The sequence below is a fragment of the Carex rostrata genome, chromosome 14 (assembly GCF_964058835.1).
Source record: "Carex rostrata chromosome 14, lpCarRost1.2, whole genome shotgun sequence".
Classification (NCBI taxonomy): Eukaryota; Viridiplantae; Streptophyta; class Magnoliopsida; order Poales; family Cyperaceae; genus Carex; species Carex rostrata.
Genome location: NC_135931.1, coordinates 7,707,501 through 7,727,984, shown reverse-complemented (window position 1 = coordinate 7,727,984; position 20,484 = coordinate 7,707,501). Strand labels below are relative to the sequence as shown.

General features: G+C 33.8%; 1 protein-coding gene and 1 long non-coding RNA gene across 3 annotated transcripts in view; one reads left to right on the top strand and one right to left on the bottom strand.

The window, feature by feature from the left end:
• The first annotated feature begins 11,690 nt into the window (after window positions 1-11,690).
• LOC144565512 (heavy metal-associated isoprenylated plant protein 47-like) lies at window positions 11,691-17,744 on the top strand. Of its 2 annotated transcripts, none has more exons than XM_078315308.1 (3): window positions 11,691-11,733; window positions 12,216-12,294; window positions 17,284-17,744. In XM_078315308.1, exons 1-3 carry the CDS (start codon window positions 11,725-11,727, stop codon window positions 17,520-17,522), a joined length of 327 nt encoding a protein of 108 aa, XP_078171434.1. In that variant the 5' UTR covers window positions 11,691-11,724; the 3' UTR covers window positions 17,523-17,744. The 2 variants fall into 2 exon arrangements, with proteins under 2 accessions (XP_078171434.1, XP_078171433.1); XM_078315307.1 differs by lacking the exons at window positions 11,691-11,733; window positions 12,216-12,294 and adding exons at window positions 16,122-16,279; window positions 16,437-16,515.
• Window positions 17,229-20,484, bottom strand: part of LOC144565513 (uncharacterized) — a 32,761-nt gene continuing 29,505 nt past the window's right edge. Inside the window, exon 2 of the long non-coding RNA XR_013514904.1 lies at window positions 17,229-17,444. This is a non-coding gene — a long non-coding RNA (uncharacterized LOC144565513). The remainder of the gene's footprint in view (window positions 17,445-20,484) is intronic.

Here is a 20,484-nt window from a genome sequence, read left to right as displayed (position 1 = left end):
GCATCTGATAGCGGATGTGGCAGGGGGTCAGCAACGGGTGATGGATCAGACAGTGCCACGGGGGATTTAGGTGGTGGCAGATTGGGGTCGGAGGCCTCTGACGGCGGCTTGGGTTTTGGCACCACCACTGAGGGCATATTAATTTTGAACGGGTGCATCACGCGTTTGGCTGCATGACTCTTAGTGAACCTTGGAGGTGCTCGGTGAACAATGGCCTCGAACTGCGAGACGTCATCATGGGGTTCAGCCATGTAATATGTAGAAAAAATTCAAGAAGATTGAATTAACCTATTACTCAATGGATTATACATTCATTTTACATTTGGCCGATACCAATTCTAGAAAAAATTCAAGAAGGTTGATAATACCAATTCTAGTAACTAATATCAGAACAAAGCTTAGAACATTGGCCGATACCAGAAAGTTACACTTTCTTCCATGAGTGTGAGTGTGTGCTCCTTCTAACTCTCAAATTAACAAAATCCTAGATTTCAATTACATTCATTATACATTCATACCTAAATTAACAAAACCCCCGATTTGGAACTAAATAATCAGAACACTAGATTAGCAGAACCCTAAACCCGCAAACCCTAGCTTTGACTTTTACATTTGCTGATTCCTACCTAAAAGACAGTAATCTTTTGAAAAAATATCACAAATCTATAGATCGGGTTTAGAAACCCGTAAGCAACGAAATTTTGGGAATTTTTTTTTAAGAGAGAGCGTCGGCTTCAAAATTACTTACCGCTTGACGGTGGACTCCGATATCCGATCAGCGTATCCAGTAGAGAGAAGAATGGAATCGGCGTATCCGGTTGGCGACGGCGACTTAGAGGGGGTGGCTGGGGGCTCCCTAGGTTTCGTTGAGAGTGACGACTTAGAGGGGGTGGCTGGGAGCAGTATGAAGGATTTAAAAAAAAAAACCTAAGTCCAAGAGTTATATCGGGCATTAACCGAGGAGACACAACAACCAACACATGCACTCTAAGGTACCGCTATTTCACTATTAAGATCCTCACCGTTTGATTATGAGATTTCTTCAATTTTAATGATTTTTCTGCAGCATCTAGGGTCAAGATTTTATATCAAAAAATTTGTACTTCAGAGCATATTCACTCTCTACTTCAGAGTATGTATTTTGTAGTGCATCAGGTCCATCTATCAACAATCGGACGACAGGGGTTTTAGTGATGTGGTAATTAGATACTGGTCTATACAGAAACTAGTATGAAAAACTTCAAAAAAAAATACAAATTTATTTATAAATCTTATCTTGCCATATTATACTTGATAACATCAATTTTATAAACTTTCATCAATTTTTGGCCCTAGTAATCAATGTAATATATTTAGACCGTTAATTTTGATGTTAATTTTTAACGGTCGATCTTCAATGAAATGACTCAAAATTTATTTTAAAATGATCAAGAGTTGACATTGAACGTAAAAAACATAATATGTAATAAGCTTTGTTATGTTTGAGTTTCGATCCACCGCAAAGTATTTCTAGCCATTTGATGCTTCAGTATTCGATCAAATGGATGGAGGGGTAAATAGAAACTTTACTTGATGAAACTTTTCCTCGAGACAATAAATACAATGGTCTTCGATTTCTACGGTTCTGATCGACCCCCGGGCGATTTAGTTTGTTGCATCTTCATTATCTCGGTATACAAGAGTTTATGGTTCATATTCATACATAGAAGATGTGATACACTCATACACATATGCAATATATATGTAATGTATTATAATTTAATGTATAAAAAATCATACCATTTTGATATAAATTAGTTATTTATTTATTATTGTGTAATTGATATTATTAAAATTTTCATGTAATTTTTCTCAAATTACTTACAAAATAAATAACTAAATTGTGTACTGCACTCATATTTATCTCATTCAATTGGTAAACAAAAATCACCTGTTATTTTTCCGTATACAACAGGGACCTGCTATTATCATCCGAACCATTCACCCTTTTCTATGCGCGATCTCAATAAATAACAATGCTATTGGCGCAAATCTTAACACTTTTTAGCGGCTGGGATATGGATAACAGGTTTATGTTATTCCTCAAGAATAACAACAGCTACAATTGGAGACAGAAGTTTTGGGCGAAATTTCAAACAGATACATTTTAACTAATGGCAGCGCAACTTATTGTATAAACCAAGGCTACCAACATACTTCTGCAAAGCCATAACCGCTCTGTTTCTAATCGAATTGGGCGGTCAGATGAAATTTAGTTTTCCCCCCACTCTGGGAGCGCAACATTTTGGACGCTCGCCTACTCTCCTCGTGACATTGCATCTCTGGGGTATCATAGCGCCTAAGATCCCAAATTGAAAGATCTCAACCTTTAAAACACAATCGGTGAGAATCTCAAAGTTAAATTAATTCATAGGATCAGGACACGAAGGTGCCAAAAAACTTGATGTATCTCAGAGGATTAGTACTCCAAACCAAACAAGGGTTACTTAACCAAATACCCAAATCGATTTCAGAGAGAGAAAAAAAGAACGGCCGCCCCTATCTTCCTCTCTTACCACAAGAATTTCGGCTTACTCATCTTATAAAGTAAGTAACTCTCTTTTTCTCTCTCAATTCCATTGTGCAATACTCAGAGAAAGGTATTAGGTACATCCTACAAATCCTAACTCCTTGCCTTCCCCTTTCCTCTTGAATATTTGAGAATGTCAGATTTGAAGTAATGATAAGAATAAATATGTATTAATTTGTGCATATTTGTCGGGATTTATGCAAAATCTGTGACTTATTATAAGGGTTAAGGGTTGCTAGCTTTTGATATTAGTTATCAGACTTTTAAGGGTTAAGAGTTATTTTCATATTAGTAAATTAACACTTGTTCTATATATTAGACAGTAAATTAGCACTTGTTTTAAGACCAAATTTATACAAGGGTTACTGGTCAATTTTTTTTTCAAATTAACACTTGTTTTAAGACAGTCAATTATTATTAACACCTGTAGTTACTTTACATTATAGTTTACAGTGACAATCAATAAGGAGTTCTACTTTAGTGAAACAGTGAAATATCCCTAGCAAAAATTGCTTCTTTATTTTGAAAAATATCATCCCATTTTACTCATATCTGTTACTTTATTCTTACTCAAATTAAATTTCAAATCAAACTTCTAATTTATAGATAACATCATATTTGTTCCATTGTTAGCAAAAGACGAATGGCTCCCCGCAACAAATCTAAGGTCACAAGAGAAAAAGCCACCAAATACGTCAAGAGGAACCGTAGCACAGATGAAACTCTAGCTGTTCAAGACAGTTTGAACGGTACACCCGTAGCTGAAATTACACCACCAGAACCTCCAAAGAAGAAAGGACGAGGCGCTGGAAAGATAAAGGCAGTGTCTGACAATATTGACAACCGACCGGAGGTATGGCGAGTTGGAGACCACGAGTTTAGTTGCGCAAAACATCCAAAGTTGATAACAGCGACAATCACTAGGCTTGCCCTTGGCCTGATGCCTGCACCCTTAAGATCTTTTCACGGCTTTGATAAAAAATCGAAGCAAAACCTGGAGAGGGAGTTTCTGGTAACCTTCATTTTTATGAGTTTTCACATATGACATGAAATGTTATGTAGTTTGGAGCTTGTGTAGAGGGGACTGAGCTATGTTCTCCTGTATTAGAGGAGCATGTCCAGTTCCTAATTCATGTTTTGAAAACTTTTTTTATATTTGTTTTATTTTGACTGTTGGTTCAAATCTGACACAAGGAAGTGTTTGCTTGTATTGGAGTAATAACTTAGTGTTCTTCAATCAATGCTTAAACACAAATGGAGGCTGAGAAGTGTTCTTTTGCATTGAAGGACTAACTCATGCTCTTACATTAGAGGACTAGGTTTGTATTGTTCTTAGTCTTTAATCAAAATTGGGGCTGCTATAGGGAAGCCTTCTATACTGGCCATGACATTAAGCAAAGTTTAAGGGTCTCATTGCATAAAACAATGAAAATATGCAAGAAGAATTACTAAATTCATGGTTACTACCCTTGCTGGTAAAGAAAAAGTATAGGAGTGGATTCATACTAATCGTAGTGCTTGGGCAAAAATGATTTGAAGTACAACTTTCTAGAAAATTGAAATTTTCTTTTTTCTTCTTCTTTTCAATTGCTGGTACACAAGGACCATGGTATCGATCCAATTACCAGCACACTGTAGGGAAGCTATAAAATCACCAATTAAATCACACAAGTAATTCAAGTCCAAATGAACCTTTTCATGAAAAGAAATCCAAAATTATTGCAGCCAAATGCTAAGAATATAATTCACAAACAAAGGACAGAAAATGATGAACTGATGACCTTGCATTATATATCCATGATTTAAATATGTCTTGCAGTAAATGTATCTTGTAGGATTTAACTAAATATTGTACAGGTATAATTGGATGTTAACTCCCTAATTTTTGGATGTGTAGGAGAGATATAGATATGCAAAAGATGAAGATCCTGACCGTTGTCGTGAAGTGCTTGAGGCCATAGCAGGAAAAAGGTATTGTACGGAGCTGAGTACAGCAAGGAAGAATCGCATCACAAAATATAAATGGAACTTTGCCGCATGGAAGGCCGATGTGCCGCATTGGTGTACGACCCCGGAACATTGGCGAGATCTTTGCGATATATTCTTCACAGAAGATTGGCAAATGGTCAGTAAACAAAACCAAATAAACCGCAAGAACGATGGAAATCCAGTCTCCCACTACGCTGGATCAGCTAGTGCTCACCAACATTTTCGGATGCTGGTAGACTTCCTAATACTTATGTTTCAATATTACCTCTATTTCAACATTAACCACTAATCTAACCTTTAATTGTCATTATTGGTTACATCTGGAGACAAACTTGAACAATGGCAAGGAGCCAACCATGGAGGACCTTTACATCCATATGCACTGTGCAAGAGAGAATGGAGTATCACCAGTTATCGCCCAAATAAAAGCGTCCGAGAATAGTTCGATTGCAATTAATGAAAACAGTGATGGTAATGGGGGGGGGGGGGGGTGAATCCAACAGCCGACAAGACAAGTGAGCAGGTTCACGAGTATGACATCAACTCCTTGCAATTCACAAGCACGAGAAAAAAGGAAGTTTATGTAAGTTTAATTTTACTAGTGTACATTTTTATTTTATAAGTACAATGGTAACCAAGTACCAAAAGATTTGTAAATGATCAATTATCGGTACCTAAAATAGGTACCACACCCCCAGTCAGTAACGTAGGTACCAAACGCACAGTCCCATTCCTGAGAAGAAAATTGGACAGTTGGCTTGCCTCTTGTGTTGGCAGTGCAGCCCTTCTCCATTTTTTCATGACGATGTGGTTTGGCTATAGTGCCTTTGCCCTCTTTTCCGCCTATTCATGAAATTAGTTTACTTCTCTAATTCCACTATGATACACATTTCTCATTCTTTTAATTATCTAATAGAGGAAGGTCAAGGAAATGAGGGCTGATCATGCAAATTCTGGATTGGATGACAGCACCTTATTTCTGACAGCTCTTGGTGGACCAAGCCATGGCCGCGTCTTAGGCTTTGGAAGCTTGCTTCAACAAAAGGTGAAAACAGCAGCCACCCGAGAAAGGTCGAGCCACATAGCCTCTTCTATAACTGGGTTGACAAATATTGGGGAGCAGGAGAACTTCTCTAGGGCAGAAGTATTAGCGATCGTGCAAGAACGTGAGGGCCGTATCACCGGGGAGTTAGCTGAGATGAAAAGAGAGCAAGCACAAAATCAATTAATGTTCTCCCAATTATTCAAAATGGTTGGGCATCAACTGCCTCCTCCAGAGGTTAGTCTTAGCAAATTCGGGGTTATGTTGGGATTTTAAAATTAATGGGTTGTTGTGTTCACAGATTTTCACATGTACACACTTGAGATGAATGCTTCAATAACAACAGCCAATACTAACCTTGGTTTTTTCACATGTTAAACTTAGGTTCCATATAGCAGCCCCGAAATACCCCAAGATGGTATACTAGGGAATATGGAATTCAATCAGGTAAGTACTTCTAGTCTACGTATGTTGAATAATTAAATTCTTATGAAAAGAACATATAATTAGTCAAGTGTACAATTGTTATAATCAGTTGTTCAACACAATTGGGTTCAACATTAATGGGTAATAATACTGTATGATCAATAATAACAAATTTCTGACATGCTTCAACTACATAATTATTGTTTTTAACAATATTATTTGGTCTACATAGGATGTTGCTGGTCCTTGACAACCAAATATGGAAGGGCCTTTCCAAGCACTGCTGAGTTCTCAAAATGGAGTGGAGTTTGCAGTGCATGATGCTGCAATGAACACTTGGATGGCCAATCAAACAAGGACATGAACAAGCAGGTTCTAGTTGGGTTGTCTGTATTTTGGTTAAAGTCTTTTGGTGATATTTTGGGTATACGTTGTTAACTCATGGGGACGATTTCTTTTTGTGAATGCTTGACAGGTGGGTACATTTTGGGTATACATTGTTAACTCATGGGGATGATTTCTTTTTGTAAATGCTTGATAGGTGGGTACATTTTGGGTATATTTAAAAGTATAAGTCTTTATTGGCTATGTTGTTTTATTACTTTTAAGAATTGGTATTATGTAAGATGATTATACTATGGTTCAATGCTTATAAGTTACTTTCTACACATTTCTCATTGTGTTTTATGTAAATCTTGATGAATGGGACTGGGAATTGTAAAACAGCACTGGGCTGGTACCAGATTGGTACATGGAGAGGGTGGTAAGTTACTTTCTACACATTTCTCATTGTGTTTTATGTAAATCTTGATGAATGGGACTGGGAAATGTAAAACAGCACTGGGCTGGTACCATATTGGTACAGGGAGAGGGTGGTAAGTTACTTTCTACACATTTCTCATTGTGTTTTATGTAAATCTTGATGAATGAGACTGGGAATTGTAAAACAGCACTGGGCTGGTACCAGATTGGTACAGGGAGAGGGTGGTAGAATTGGAGCATAATAATTTACAGCTACTTCTTGTTAATATATCCATTGCTACTTCCACGCAAATAGTGTGAACTGAACTGCATGCAAAAAAATGTAAATCATATCCTTGAAAATAATCAACCATCTGAAAAGATAATCATCTCCCATGCTAATAGTCATGTGGGACCCACGTTACCTTGCCTTGCTAATAGTCAAGTGGGACCCACGTCCACTAGTCTTGCTAATAGTCAGGTGGGACCCACTTGTGTTAGCCTTGCATATAGTCAAGTAGGACCCACGTTTTCCACGCTTGCGAATAGTCAGGTGGGACCCACCTTCTCTTCCCTGGCAAATACTCCAAACTGGGCCAACTCTGAAAGTATTTTCATGCGTAGTTGTTGCAAGGCAAATCTCTTGCAAAAGGTCAAATCAGCGTATTTTCAAGGGAGGCCTTGCAAATACTGAGTATTTGTGACGAATGCAGTTCCAAGAGTACATTTGCAACCGTATCTCCTTGAAAATAGCCTTTTTGGGCTTGTTGCAAGCGTATCTCCTTGCAAAAAGCCATTTTCCTTGTCATGTAAAAAAATCAGATTCTAGTAGTGCAATTATAAGGGAAATCTTTATAATAGCTAGTTGGCATGATACGAATTAGTTTTGTTGCATGTAAAATATCATATCTTCTTTTTATATACGAACATCTACAGGATGTTCAACATTAATTTTGATATTGTCTAGATGTATTTTCATAATTGAATAATCATAAAATTATGCGCTTTAATCAAATCAATTGATCAAGTAATCTCGCAAACACCAGGTTGCGATTTGATAATAAACATACATGTGACCATCTTGTTGATGCATCAATTAAAATCATAATATTTCCAAATGGTTCACATGTTAGGTATAATGTTCCACAAATATCATATTGTATACGTTCTAGAAATAAAACCAACACAAAAAAAAATTATCGGATTAAAGAATCTTCTAGTTCTTTGATGAATGTTCATAATAATTATCTATTATTTTTCGCATCACTATTGATCCGGAATGGTCCAACCGGTCATGTAAAACTATAAACATATTCTTGTATGTAAACTTCTAGTTTACAATAACATTTGCTTTAATTATACTAATATATGTGTAGTACAAGTCGGTGGAAAAACATATGCAATCTGTTTTAAAATGCATTGTTTTCTATATATTCAATATTTTTTTCATTAGTTGTTTCAACATGATATCTATTTCGGCAGATATTCTTAAAGCTTAACAAATTATTTTGAGACTTATAGGAATATAATAAATCATAAATTTGTGTTCCTCCATATCACAACAATGTAGCTCTTCCGGAGCCTTCAAATTTTGTACTAAACAAAATAGTACTAATATTTGCTTCTTACATAAATAAGAAAAATATTATGCATGCACATGACTAAAATTGAATAGCTAAGTATGATAACATAAATTCACATAATCAAATTGCGAGTTTCTAGGACAATCGATAAAAAAAAAATTAACTAACCAGTAAATAAAAATTTTCATTAAAATATTCAAATAGTGAAAATCCATATAATTGTTAAATTATATTGCTATTTCAATTTATGCAAAATTTTCAAATACTTAGCAATTATGGCTTGTCATAATCAATTCTTGATACCACATAGTAGCAATTATTTGGCTAAACATAATAAAAAAAATATTACAATTTTCTTTTTCTTTTTCTTTTCAATACATGAATTGCTACTATATTTAACAGGTAGCTACCATGTCAACAATTAAGGCTTTTATCAAACTCTATGCTAAATCATAATTTCACATGATTAGCTAATTTGTACAATTTGGCCTCAAACTAAACCTAAGGTTGAATCAATCAAAACCAACAGACTAACAAAACTCAAAATAAGAAAAAAATACATAACCATTACCCAAAATAAGAAAAAAAATGACTTCTACTACCACAATGATAGTATGAATTATTTTTATGATGTTTTGTCACTTTTCTCATTATTTTTTCACTTCTAGTGGTAATTCTTTTTATTCATTTTTTTTTCACTTCTAGTGGAATGATGTGTATTTTCTTCATTACCACGTCCATATTCACGAGTTTGTCCAAAATTATTATTATTATATATGGCTACATTCACTTCAACGTATGAAGCATAACTAATTAAAATATTTTGTTCAATCATAAAGAGATAATATATTAACTCGGAATATTTTTTAAATATTATTCTGGAAGATTACATCATTAAAAAAAATTCCACATCATATAAACTTTATTGAAATCTTCTTCGAGAAGATATATTGAAATCTTCTTCAAGAAGATATATTGAAATCTTCTTCAAGAAGATATATTGAAATATTCTCATATTAATTTTTGTGAGTTGCATAAATTTTTTTCAGGAAGATTATTTGAAATATTTTTTTTTTCTGAAATCTTCTTCTGGAAGAATAAATTATTGAAAAACAAAATTAATATGAACATAATAGAAATTTTGCAAATCATATAAAATATCTTAAAATCTTCTTCAAGAAGACTTTAGTATCTTTTGAAATCTTCTTCAAGAAAATTAAGGAAAAATATGAACATCATATAAAATTTGTACATCATATACATCTTCTTCCTTGGAATTTTCTATAGGAAAATTTCTTAAAATCTTCTTGAACAAATTATATTTCTTGAATCTTCTTCAGGAAGATTATTATTCAAAAATAAAATTAACATGAACCTCATATAAATTTTTGATATCATATAAAATTTCTTGAAATCTTCTTCAAGAAGAAATTTTTAATATTTTTAGAAATCTTCTTGAGGAAGATTAAATAATTGAAAAAAAAAAAGAATAAAGAGAGAATAATGGTGATGCTTAAATTTGTAGAATATTGATCATTCAACTCTTTTGGTATGTTTAAGTTTGTTAAATAGGTCTCTTTGGACTTGTGTAATGAACATAGTTAAATAAATATATTAAAACAATATAAAGTAAAAAAAAACAGAGAGAGTTAAAAAGGAAGTGTAAAGGTCTCAGAACCATTCAACAAAGTTTAATCCCTTTAGAACTAATTCTGCTATTAGATCTAAAATGCACGTTTGATTAAAATTAAGCTTCGAGCCATTTCATGAAATTGCTAAAATGGCTTCGGGCCAATTGAAATTGAGAATTTATTGTTAACATGGCTTCGGGCCATTTGATTAACATGATATAAAATAAAATATTAACATAATATATTATAAAGGGAAATAATTAAAATATCAAAATGTTACCTTGAATCTTCAACTAGTAGAGCTCTCATGCTGATAACGTGTTATAAAATAAAAATAAACAAGCATAAAGAAGAATAAACAAGATAGAGAGGAAAAAAATGACAATCTCTTTATTCATACATTTCTCACGTGTTTACAATACAAGATTACAAAGGCTCTATTTATAGGCCACAAATTGTGAATGAAAAACTATATAAATTAATTACAAGAATAAATGTGAAAATTAATTATAATAGTAGTGAGATATGAATTTCAATAATAGTAGAGTAGTGGATAATGAATATTGAGAGTTATAGACATCCACATTAATATTTTATTCATAACACCGTTAAAGCATTTTTTTTTTATCTCCTGGGAATAAAATCGTCCTGAGTCTTAACACCTCTACCTGTTCCCTAGCTGTGTCTTTGTTTAAGAACCATTAAAGTGATTGGCAATATTTTTTTTTTCCAAAATGAATTAAAAGATCGGAAATTGTCTCACAACAGATGGTTGGATTTAAGGCCACTAAAACATGTTTAAGTTATCAAAAAAATTCAATCATTGAATTATCTGTTAGATATTGTCAAATTTAATCATATGGGTGAAAATTATATAATTATTTAATATTAAATATTCATTAATATGTGAAATATACCTAATTTAATGTTCAAATCAATTAGTTTATAACGTGATCGATATAATATTCCTATATTTTTTTTTATGTTACATTATGTTTGGTAATGTTTAAATTTAAAAATGTTTTTTTTTTCCAGTACGTGTATTAAATATTCGGGCTAAATCCGAATAATAATTCTAGTATTTGAAATAGCGTTCTTTAGAAAAAGAAAGCTATACAAAATTGCAGACGATAATCAAGAAAAAAGTTAGTTATAAAATATTGTTCAGGTTGGTTCATTAAAAGAAAATATATAATAAATATTGTCAGCGACTCTACACCATACACCACCACCGTCTTTATACAGAATGAGTATTCTCGGAGATAGATTTTCAAGTTTCTAACTTAAGGATCATATAAAATTTTCACAAAAAATATAAAGTTAATTTTACAGTAGTGATAACATTTTATTTTAAATTATTCAATAAAATTATGTCCGTCCTTCAGGTACTGCCGTACTGGCGTACTACATCCAGCTGAGTAAATTTCAGACGAACAATCTTAATTTTTTTTTTTTTTTTTAAGAAATTTTTTTTATTGGAATCTGTTAAAATTTATGTCAGATTAAAATAATATTTTAATTTATCTGTACACGGTACACCAGAATGGCTGAATTTTTTTCATGCGGGAGGTAAGGAATAGTGTCAGCGTCCGTGGGGACCACATAAATGGTTGATTGTTGACTTCACAAAGACACGACTTGGCAAATAGTACAACTCCTTGCTCGACAAGCAATTCGCTTTTAAATTGAGAACATGGTTCATTTTCTTCTACCAAAACCCAAAATCTCTATACAATAAAAATTATGACCAAGGTTTGTGATATGTTAACTCTTTTTTTTTGTATATTTTTCTGTTTAATAAATCATTTCCTGATTGTGCATATTTTTTTTTGTATTTAGTTAGAGCATCTACATTCCTAAAACTCAACATGATTTCTAAATAACTGTTAACTACTTTTTAAAAATTATGGTATTTAAAGTTTCTAACTCTCACATCCCTGAAACTCATTTTAGAGTTTCTATTAAGTAATGTCAGCAATAAATTAAAAAAGGAGAAACAATTTGAGCCAATCATTTAGCCAACATAGAGTTTATAAACAGTTTCTTAATAAGAAACTTTCCTGCATAGTTTCTAAATAAGAAACTCTCCTACATCCCTGAAACTGGATTAGAAACTACCACGTCAGATTAGAAACTCTAATAGTTTCAGGGATGTAGATGCTCTTATAGTCTAAGAAACTTTGAAGGATTAATTATTGACCTTGTAATTCTTTTTGTGTTTCTAATTCCTGCAGCAAAAGATGGTAGTAAAATTGTTGCTGGGCGATACAAAGAAACGCAAAAAGGCACTTAAAACAGCTGTTATCATGGATGGTAATTTTTCTTCAATTATTGCATATTCTTTTCTTTTCATATTCCTTTCTCGTGATTTAAAATGACTACAATTTTTCAAACATAAGCTTCCAGTACACAGTTCTGCTTATATTATGGTAAAATTAATTGTTACTATATGTTGGAGTTTGAAGGGAAAAAAGAAAGAAATTAAACTCCAAATTCTTAATACCAGTCCTCTTTTGCTGCTTGATTATGACTAGTAACTCAATATTTTCCCATTCTTTCTTTTGTTTAGGCGTTGTCTCTGTAACATTGAATGACGATAAGCTAGAAGTAATCGGTGATGCAACCGATTCTGTGACCCTGACAATTATGTTGAGAAAAAAAAATTGGGTTATGCTGATCTAATCAGTGTAGCTGAGGAGAAAGAAGAAAAGAAAGATGATAAGAAAGAAAACAAGTCGCAAGGCGAGAACCAGATCGTGTACCCACTCATTTATCCATACCAGTACACATATTCATATCCCTACACAAACTAAGATGGCATGTATGACCATTGATATTTCCATATTATATCTAAATTACAGTCCTGATTTACACTAGAACCTGTGTTTTAAAACCTATAAAAGTGGACTTTGTACTTGTATTTCGATGAAATGTGGTACTGCTATGCTTTGTTTGATATTTTGCAGGAAAAAGGGCGAAAAACTGGATCTGACTACTTTTCATACGGTCCGTATGACATTCTGTACGGACCGTACAAGATCTGCCCAACCACACAGAAGGTTCCACAACAGAGGCACAAAGTCTCCAAGACAAAGCACAGGCATACGGTCCGTACGGGGTCCCCTACGGGCCGTAGGACGCAAATTCGGAAAATCCAGCTGGAATCTGAAATTAGCATAATTTAAGGAGGCCGAAAAGGAAGCCTCTGGGGGCGTGATCTGAGGCATTAAAGGAGATATTCTACACCAAAAAAAAGGGGGATTTCGTTCATTGAATTTGGACAACTTTGCTGGGAGCAAAAGGAAGAGAAGGAAAAGAGGAAGAGAGGTGAAAAACGCGAGTTTGCAACGGATCTTCAGATTTTCCACTGTTTTGTCATGAACTCTTTCATTTCTTGTTATTTGTGTTATCTTATGAACATGAGTAGCTAATTTACTTTGTTTCTAGGGCTAAGATGTAGTTTCTAGTTTGGTTTTGTTTGCATGCTACTTGGATTTTGTGTTGAATGCTTTGTTTTTACCTTGTTGTGTAGTATTTTGATTGCTTTATTTGTGATTGCTTGAATTGATTAGTCATCCCGTTAGATGAATGCGCACATCTAAGTGTTAGGAGCCAAGTCTATGACATTTAATCCAACCGAATAAAGTATATGAAGTAGGGTGAAACCAAGGAGTACCCGAAAGGTGAAACTTTCCTTGAGGCGAAAGTCCTTGGATACTTTTAGTAAACCAACAAGTAACTTAGATAAATTAAGCCAAAATGCGAAAGTTGAGGTTTAACGCATCTAAGAGGGGAGTATTTGAGTCCGGTAATCGGGTACTAGGCCAAAATGCGAAAGTTGAGGTTAGGTATCTAGATCTGGTCAATAGAAACCCTAAACATTAGTATCAACATAGAAAACAGTAGCTGCAACATCAACTCGGGGTCCCATACGGACCGTACGGGAATCTGTACGGGCCGTATGCCTCGGGGCTGAACAAAAATGAAATCTGAACCTTGGAAACGCCTTTTTATCAATTGAAAACAACTTTAATTCTCTTTATTGTCTTTTAAACTTGTCATAAATCAGTAGAATTGTAAGAACTAAACCAAACTAATTTCTCTCACTTCTAGAATCTCAAGTGATTTTAGGATAAGTCCGGTCGTTTTCTTCCGTCCCTGTGGATCGATACCTGAGCATACTCATTGATAGGATAATATACTTGCTATCTGATTTGACAGAGTATAACAAAAGTTTAAAAGGTATAGCTTGCTATACCGAAACTTTGTAGCATATATTCTGTGCGAACAACCATCACAAATTTTACGGAATATTGTAAATAATTTGATTCGAAGTAATCTTATTGTAAGTATTTTGATTCGGAGTGAACATTTTGTTTTATTGTCTATGCAATTTTGGGAAATCATGGTTAGGAGACCTTTTTTTTTTTTTCAATGGCATGATCAAGAGACTTGTAAAGCAAAAGTTATTTGATTAATAAAAAATGGTGATGCTATCTTCATTCTTAATTTGGTAGTAGTGATCATCAATGTTTTCAGAATTGGACTGGACATTGATCTGGTATGACTTTAGATTAACGGTTATAACCGGATGTATCAATCAGTTCAACTGTTAGTTTATTAAATATATATATATGAGATATGAGAATTATCATATATCATGTTGCTTATAATGAATGTATTTGTAATAATTTGTACTTATATTCAATAATGTAATATAAAAGCTAAATAATAGATATATTTCAAAATTGAAAATACCTATTTTATTATAAATGATCAAATGTTATTCTAGAAGAAGATAATCACTCAATTTTATTTATTTTTATTTAATAATTATCAAGAGAAAAATTTGATAACAAGTTACGAAAATTATAATCAATATTAATAAAATAAAAATACTTTTTTATTAAATAAATATGCGCAATAGATATAGTTTTTACAAGACAAAAATATATACTTATTTACCTGTATAACTTTTGACTTTCATATGAGCATGTACGAATATAGAGCTATCTGTTTTACTCTCTCTCTCTCTCTCTCTCTCATTTAATGAATGGAAAGAGCATAGGAAGCTCGAAATTTTTATTAATACCCAAAAAAAGAATTTAACTTCAAAATCTACACTCCTCTGACTGAATTTGAAATCTGCCTTAACTGCAAAAATAAATTATGATTCTAAGTTAACTTTCTGCAAATTTTATTTTCAGCTCTGCAACCTCCGAAATCAGGAAATTTCCGGTTTCTGAAACCGAAATTTTTTTACCGATTTCCAACACCCCTATCCATTTGAATCAAACAAGAGTTAAAATAATTTACCGGAACAAAGCTATATCTCATTTTCTGGGAACCGAATCGTCTGCCCCCAGAGTCACTGCAAAGTGGGCCCCCCATTTAACTCTAAACCCAAAATCATTTTAACCCTAAACCCAAAATCATTTTAACCCTAAACCCTTTAACAGTAACCGGGCCCACCCCACAGTGACTCTGATGGCAGGAATTTCCTGCACCCCAGGGGACAGGAAATCTGATTCCGATTTTCTGACACTATTAAGATGAGGAATGTGTATACCAATGAGGGCAGATGGATGAGCCCTTTTTCATTGAATGGCCGATTGGGGTATTTCATCCCTTATTTTAAAATGGATCTAGCTTTGTCCCGGTTTCATCCATTTTCTGGCACCCCTATTCCAATTGAATCAAGTTTGTACGTTTTTTGATAAAGAAAACTCAAAATCGAATTTTTTTTTTTTCCAGTTTCAGAAAATGAGAATTTAATCTCCGGTTTCGGAGGTTTCAGAATCGAGAATAAAATTTACGGAAAGTTAGTCTGGAACCATAATTTTTTTTCTGGATTGAGCAGATTTCGAATTCTCATTTAGAGGAGTGTAGATTTTGAAATTAATTATTCTTTGCATATTAATAAAAAAATTCGGTAAAAAAATCGAATCAGTTCAAATCCTGTTTTTATTTTTTTATTTAAAACAAGTTAGTGGTTTGACGAATTTGTAACATGCCATTTACCGCGTCGTCGTTGGAAGCAACGACTTCTAAATGACTTTCAGTGTGAGTGTGTGGACCGAGTCTCCTCCTATATTGCTTCCTCAGATCCTCTCCAGATTTCTGAACTCTATAAATTTGAGACGATTCATCTCACTCATCAAATCGACTCACCGAATACACAGCTTCAAACCAACACTCGCTCATCCCTAGTCTCTGGCTCTCTGCCCCCTTCCAGAAATCCAAGATAACTTCTCAAAATAAAAAAAAAATAAAAAAAGAACAAAAGAAGATGACTAAGGTTTGTTATATCTCTGAACCTTTTTTTTCTTAAAAAAAATTAAAAAAATCTACCGGTGATGAACAACTGGCAGATGAACCATCAGATGTGATTCTGTTGTCAATCACAATTTTGTTGGAGTCGATTTTAATAGTGATAACTGTTTAATTTATTGCAGCAAAAGTTTGTTGTGAAGCTGTCACTTGATGATGCAAAGAAGCGCACAAAAGCACTCAAAACTGCTGTTACCATGGATGGTAATTTTCCTTCAATTATTGTTTATTACTCTCTTTTTATATTCCTTCTGCTAGCCTTCAAAAAAAAAAAAAAAAATTCGAGTGAGTCTATGGTACTATGCATATCACGGGTTGTTATTGTGCTACGGCTCTATATTAGAGTTTTCAAATCCTAACGGTCGATCCGAACCGTTCATCTTGTTCTCCATATTAATATGTGTTTGGAGACCAAATTTTACATTTTTTTTAATTTTTTTAATATTTTTTTAGATATTTAGAAAATCACTTGATCTGAAAATTCTGGGCCATCCAAAAACAGTGATTTTCAATAAATCTAAAAATATAGTAAAAAAATTTCAAAAATGTAAAATTTGGTCTCCAAACACATATTAATATGGAGAACAAGATGAACGGTTCAGATCGACCGTTAGAATTTGAAAACTCGAATATAGAGCCGTAGCACAGTGCCAAATCGTAATATGCATAGTACCATAGACTCACTCAAAAAATTCCTTCTGTTGCTTTGCCTTACATCTATTTATGTAATATAAGCTATAGGTCTTTGTTGTGATTTCAAATACTTTTCTAATTTTGCAACCCAGAGTTCCTAAATTTCAAACAGTACAGTACTGCTTATATATTATGTAAAATTAATTGCTATCATGGTTGGAGTCTGAAGAACAAAAATGAAGGAATTCAAATCCTGATTCTCGGTATATCTTAAACCAGTACGCTTTCTTCGTCTGAGTATGACTTGTAACTCAAGTTTTTTCCCATTCTTTTGTTTAGGTGTTGTCTCTGCCGCATTGGATGGTGATAAACTAGTTGTAATTGGCGATGGAACAGATTCTGTAACCATGACAACTCTGTTGAGAAAAAAATTGGGTTATGCTGATCTGATAAGTGTAGCCTCAGCAGAAGAGAAAAAAGAAGAAAAGAAAGTTCACCCGCTCATTCATCCATACCAGTACACATATTCATATCCCTACACATACCAAGATAGCTTTTATGGCCACCACAAATTTTAAAGTGTACTGTAAATAGTAAATAATGTGATTCGAATTAGTAACTATATTGCAAGTAATTTGATTTGAAGTAATAGTATACTGCTAGTGTGTACTCTTTTGTTTTGTTTTATTGTCTATGTAATTTTGGGAAACCATGGTTAAGAGACTTTTTTTTTTTCAATGGCATGAGAAAGAGACTAGCTTGTAAAGCAAAAGTTATTTGATTAACGGAAAATATCCACAGATGCAATCTTCATTGACTTATTTTGAAATAAAAAATAATTATATGATGAATTTGTAACTTGTCATTTAATGCAACAAGAAGCCCTATGAACAGTATTCATTTCAATCAAATCCCACTTTTGTCTGAGGTATTGACTATTCTTTTTGGAGTAAAAGCAAAACTAGGCCTTGAACTTCTTTTGTAACAATCAGACATGAGATTATTCAAAAGAAAAAAAAATCTATCTGGTCTCTATACCGTCCGATTTAGGGGATTAGATTCAGAGAAAAAGACAAAAGGATGTGACTGATTTTTTTTTGTCTGAGCTACCGAACTGGGTAGTTAGAATAACGAATTGATTAGGTCCTATTCACTCAAGTGACATGGTCCGTTGACTTGGATCACTCGTCATTCATCAAAGAGCGACGAAATTGACGCCTTTATCGTAATAAGGAATTGATTAGGTGTATGTAGAGGTTTAATGGGCGGGCGGGTACGGGTACCCCGAGTATACCCGGGACGGGTACGGGTACGTCTCGGGTACGGGTACAAGGGTATACGGGTACGGGTACGGGTATGGTCGGGTATATTTTTCAAAAATCATATCCTACCCGTCCTATTCCCGTACCCGTGTACCCTTGACGGATAGGGCGGGTAAGGGTATTTTTTTTTTTTTCTGGTTTTTTTCTGGTTTTTTTTTTCTGTTTTTTTTTTTGTTTTTTTGCTGTTTTTTCTTTCTGGTTTTTTTTTTCTGGTTTTTTGTTGGTTTTTTTCTGGTTTTTTGTTGATTTTTTCTGGGAGGGAAAAACAGAATTTTTGAATTTTGAATTCGGATGAACAGTACTCGGGTATCGGGTACGGGTACTCGGGTACTAGGGTACGGGTATAGTCGGGTACGGGTAAACTCGGGTAGGGTATGGTCGGGTATTGGTCCAAAAAAACGGGTCCGGTCCGGTTTATGCCCGTACCCGCGTACCCGAGTACCCGACCCATACCCGGGCTAGGGCACGGGTACCCCGGGCGGCGGGCACGGGCGGGTATGGTCGGGTATACCCGACCCGGGTATTGTTAATCCACTATGTGTATGTCAATCTTTGTCTATTAATTTGGTGTCTTTGGTTTTAAAGGGAGAATTTCATGTATTTCCTTCAAAAACATTGAAATTACGTATTTCCCCCTCTAAAATTCATAATATCATATTTACCTTTCTAAATGAAGAACCGGATTTAATGTGAACTCTAAAGCTAATATATTATCTATTTCCAAATTCCAACTTGATCGTAACTCACTGAAATGGATTTAAAAGTTTCAAGTGACAATGATAATTAGCAACTGTAATTATTAATCCGGACAAACAGTGCAGCAATCCTAGACAGAGCCCAAAATTCCCAGCTCCGTTTCCATTGTCTTCCTTTAAGGTCTTGTTCTGCAGCAAAATGCAAATTACTGTTTAAATGGGAAAAAAAAAAAATTATTCTCAGACTGAATTTTTTTTTCCACATGAACAGTAATTTTCCGTTCAAAATTTTTGATTCTTATTTCCAATAGAACTGCCGTACAGGGCCTAAGTTTCTCCATTATTCACATCCTGGGAGAGCCAAAGCCCAATTTACATTTTCCTTTTTTAATTTTTCAGCCGAACTCACCCGGATTTGTTGGAGTCGGGCGATGGCATTGGAGCGAATTCGTCCAATGTCCTCCAACACGTTTGATCCGCATTCAGATCGGGCGCAATTGATTCACACGAATCTTAAAGCTATCCAGATGAACCTCGATGCCAATCAAATAGCTCAGACCTGGTAAATGCACTGGTATTGTTCTTGCAGCATAGGGAGAGAAATATTTTGCCCGTTAACCAATTCATTTTTCAAAATATCAAATGTATTTTACATTTTTTTTTTGCCAAAATCGAAAGAAATCAGGCTTTTTGCATACTGATATATGCATATCAGGACCACTGTATATTGCTACTGCAAAATCACAGAGCGCATATAATCTTCCTTTCTAAGCCGCATTCAATAATTGTTCTTTTTGAGGTGACACAGATGAAATCAACAACACGGTTTCTTTTAATTAATGGCTATCCATGTCAGCGCTTTAAAAAAAAATAGAGATAAGGGAAAGAACAATTGGAACTTTTCTCATAAAAAAAGTAAGTTTGTTATAAAATAAAGTAAAATAATAATAAACAAGATATTAAGAATGTATAAAGATAACTATATTTTATTCATATGCTTTTGTTGTGTCTAATACATTCATATGAAGTCTCTATTTATAGGTTAGAAAACGTAAATTACAAGCCATCTAAAATTAGCTCTATTGATAAATGTGGGAGAGAAACATACTTCTTTAAAAAGAAGTTTTGAAGTAATTGTTAGAAGAGTCGCAAAATGGACATCTATAAATATTTCATTCATAACAAAGTTGACGTTTTTAAGATTATTTTAATTATTAACGACTCAAGAGGCCAAGGTGGTATTGACCAGGCAGGTGACCTTGTTTCACTGTTAACGGTCCTAGATGCTGATTAGAGATAATTCTAAATATGACAGAATTATGTAAATAATTTACATCTCATCTTTTTTTACATTTCTGTATATAACTTTTTCTTGATTAATATATGTTGGCTTTCAGCCAACTTTCAGAAAAAAAAAATTTATTTTAATTATATAGATAGCATGAATAACAAAAAGACAACTTGTTGGAAAAAAAAATGAAAGTGCACCATTAATTGTTATCTCAAATAAAATGACCTGACAT

What these genes read in the sequence shown, in the direction of transcription:
- LOC144565512 (XM_078315308.1), top strand. An exon ending in AACAGCTGTTATCATGGATG is followed by an intron (nt 12,295 to 17,283) that starts GTAATTTTTCTT and finishes TCTTTTGTTTAG; the next exon opens with GTGTTGTCTCTGCCGCATTG.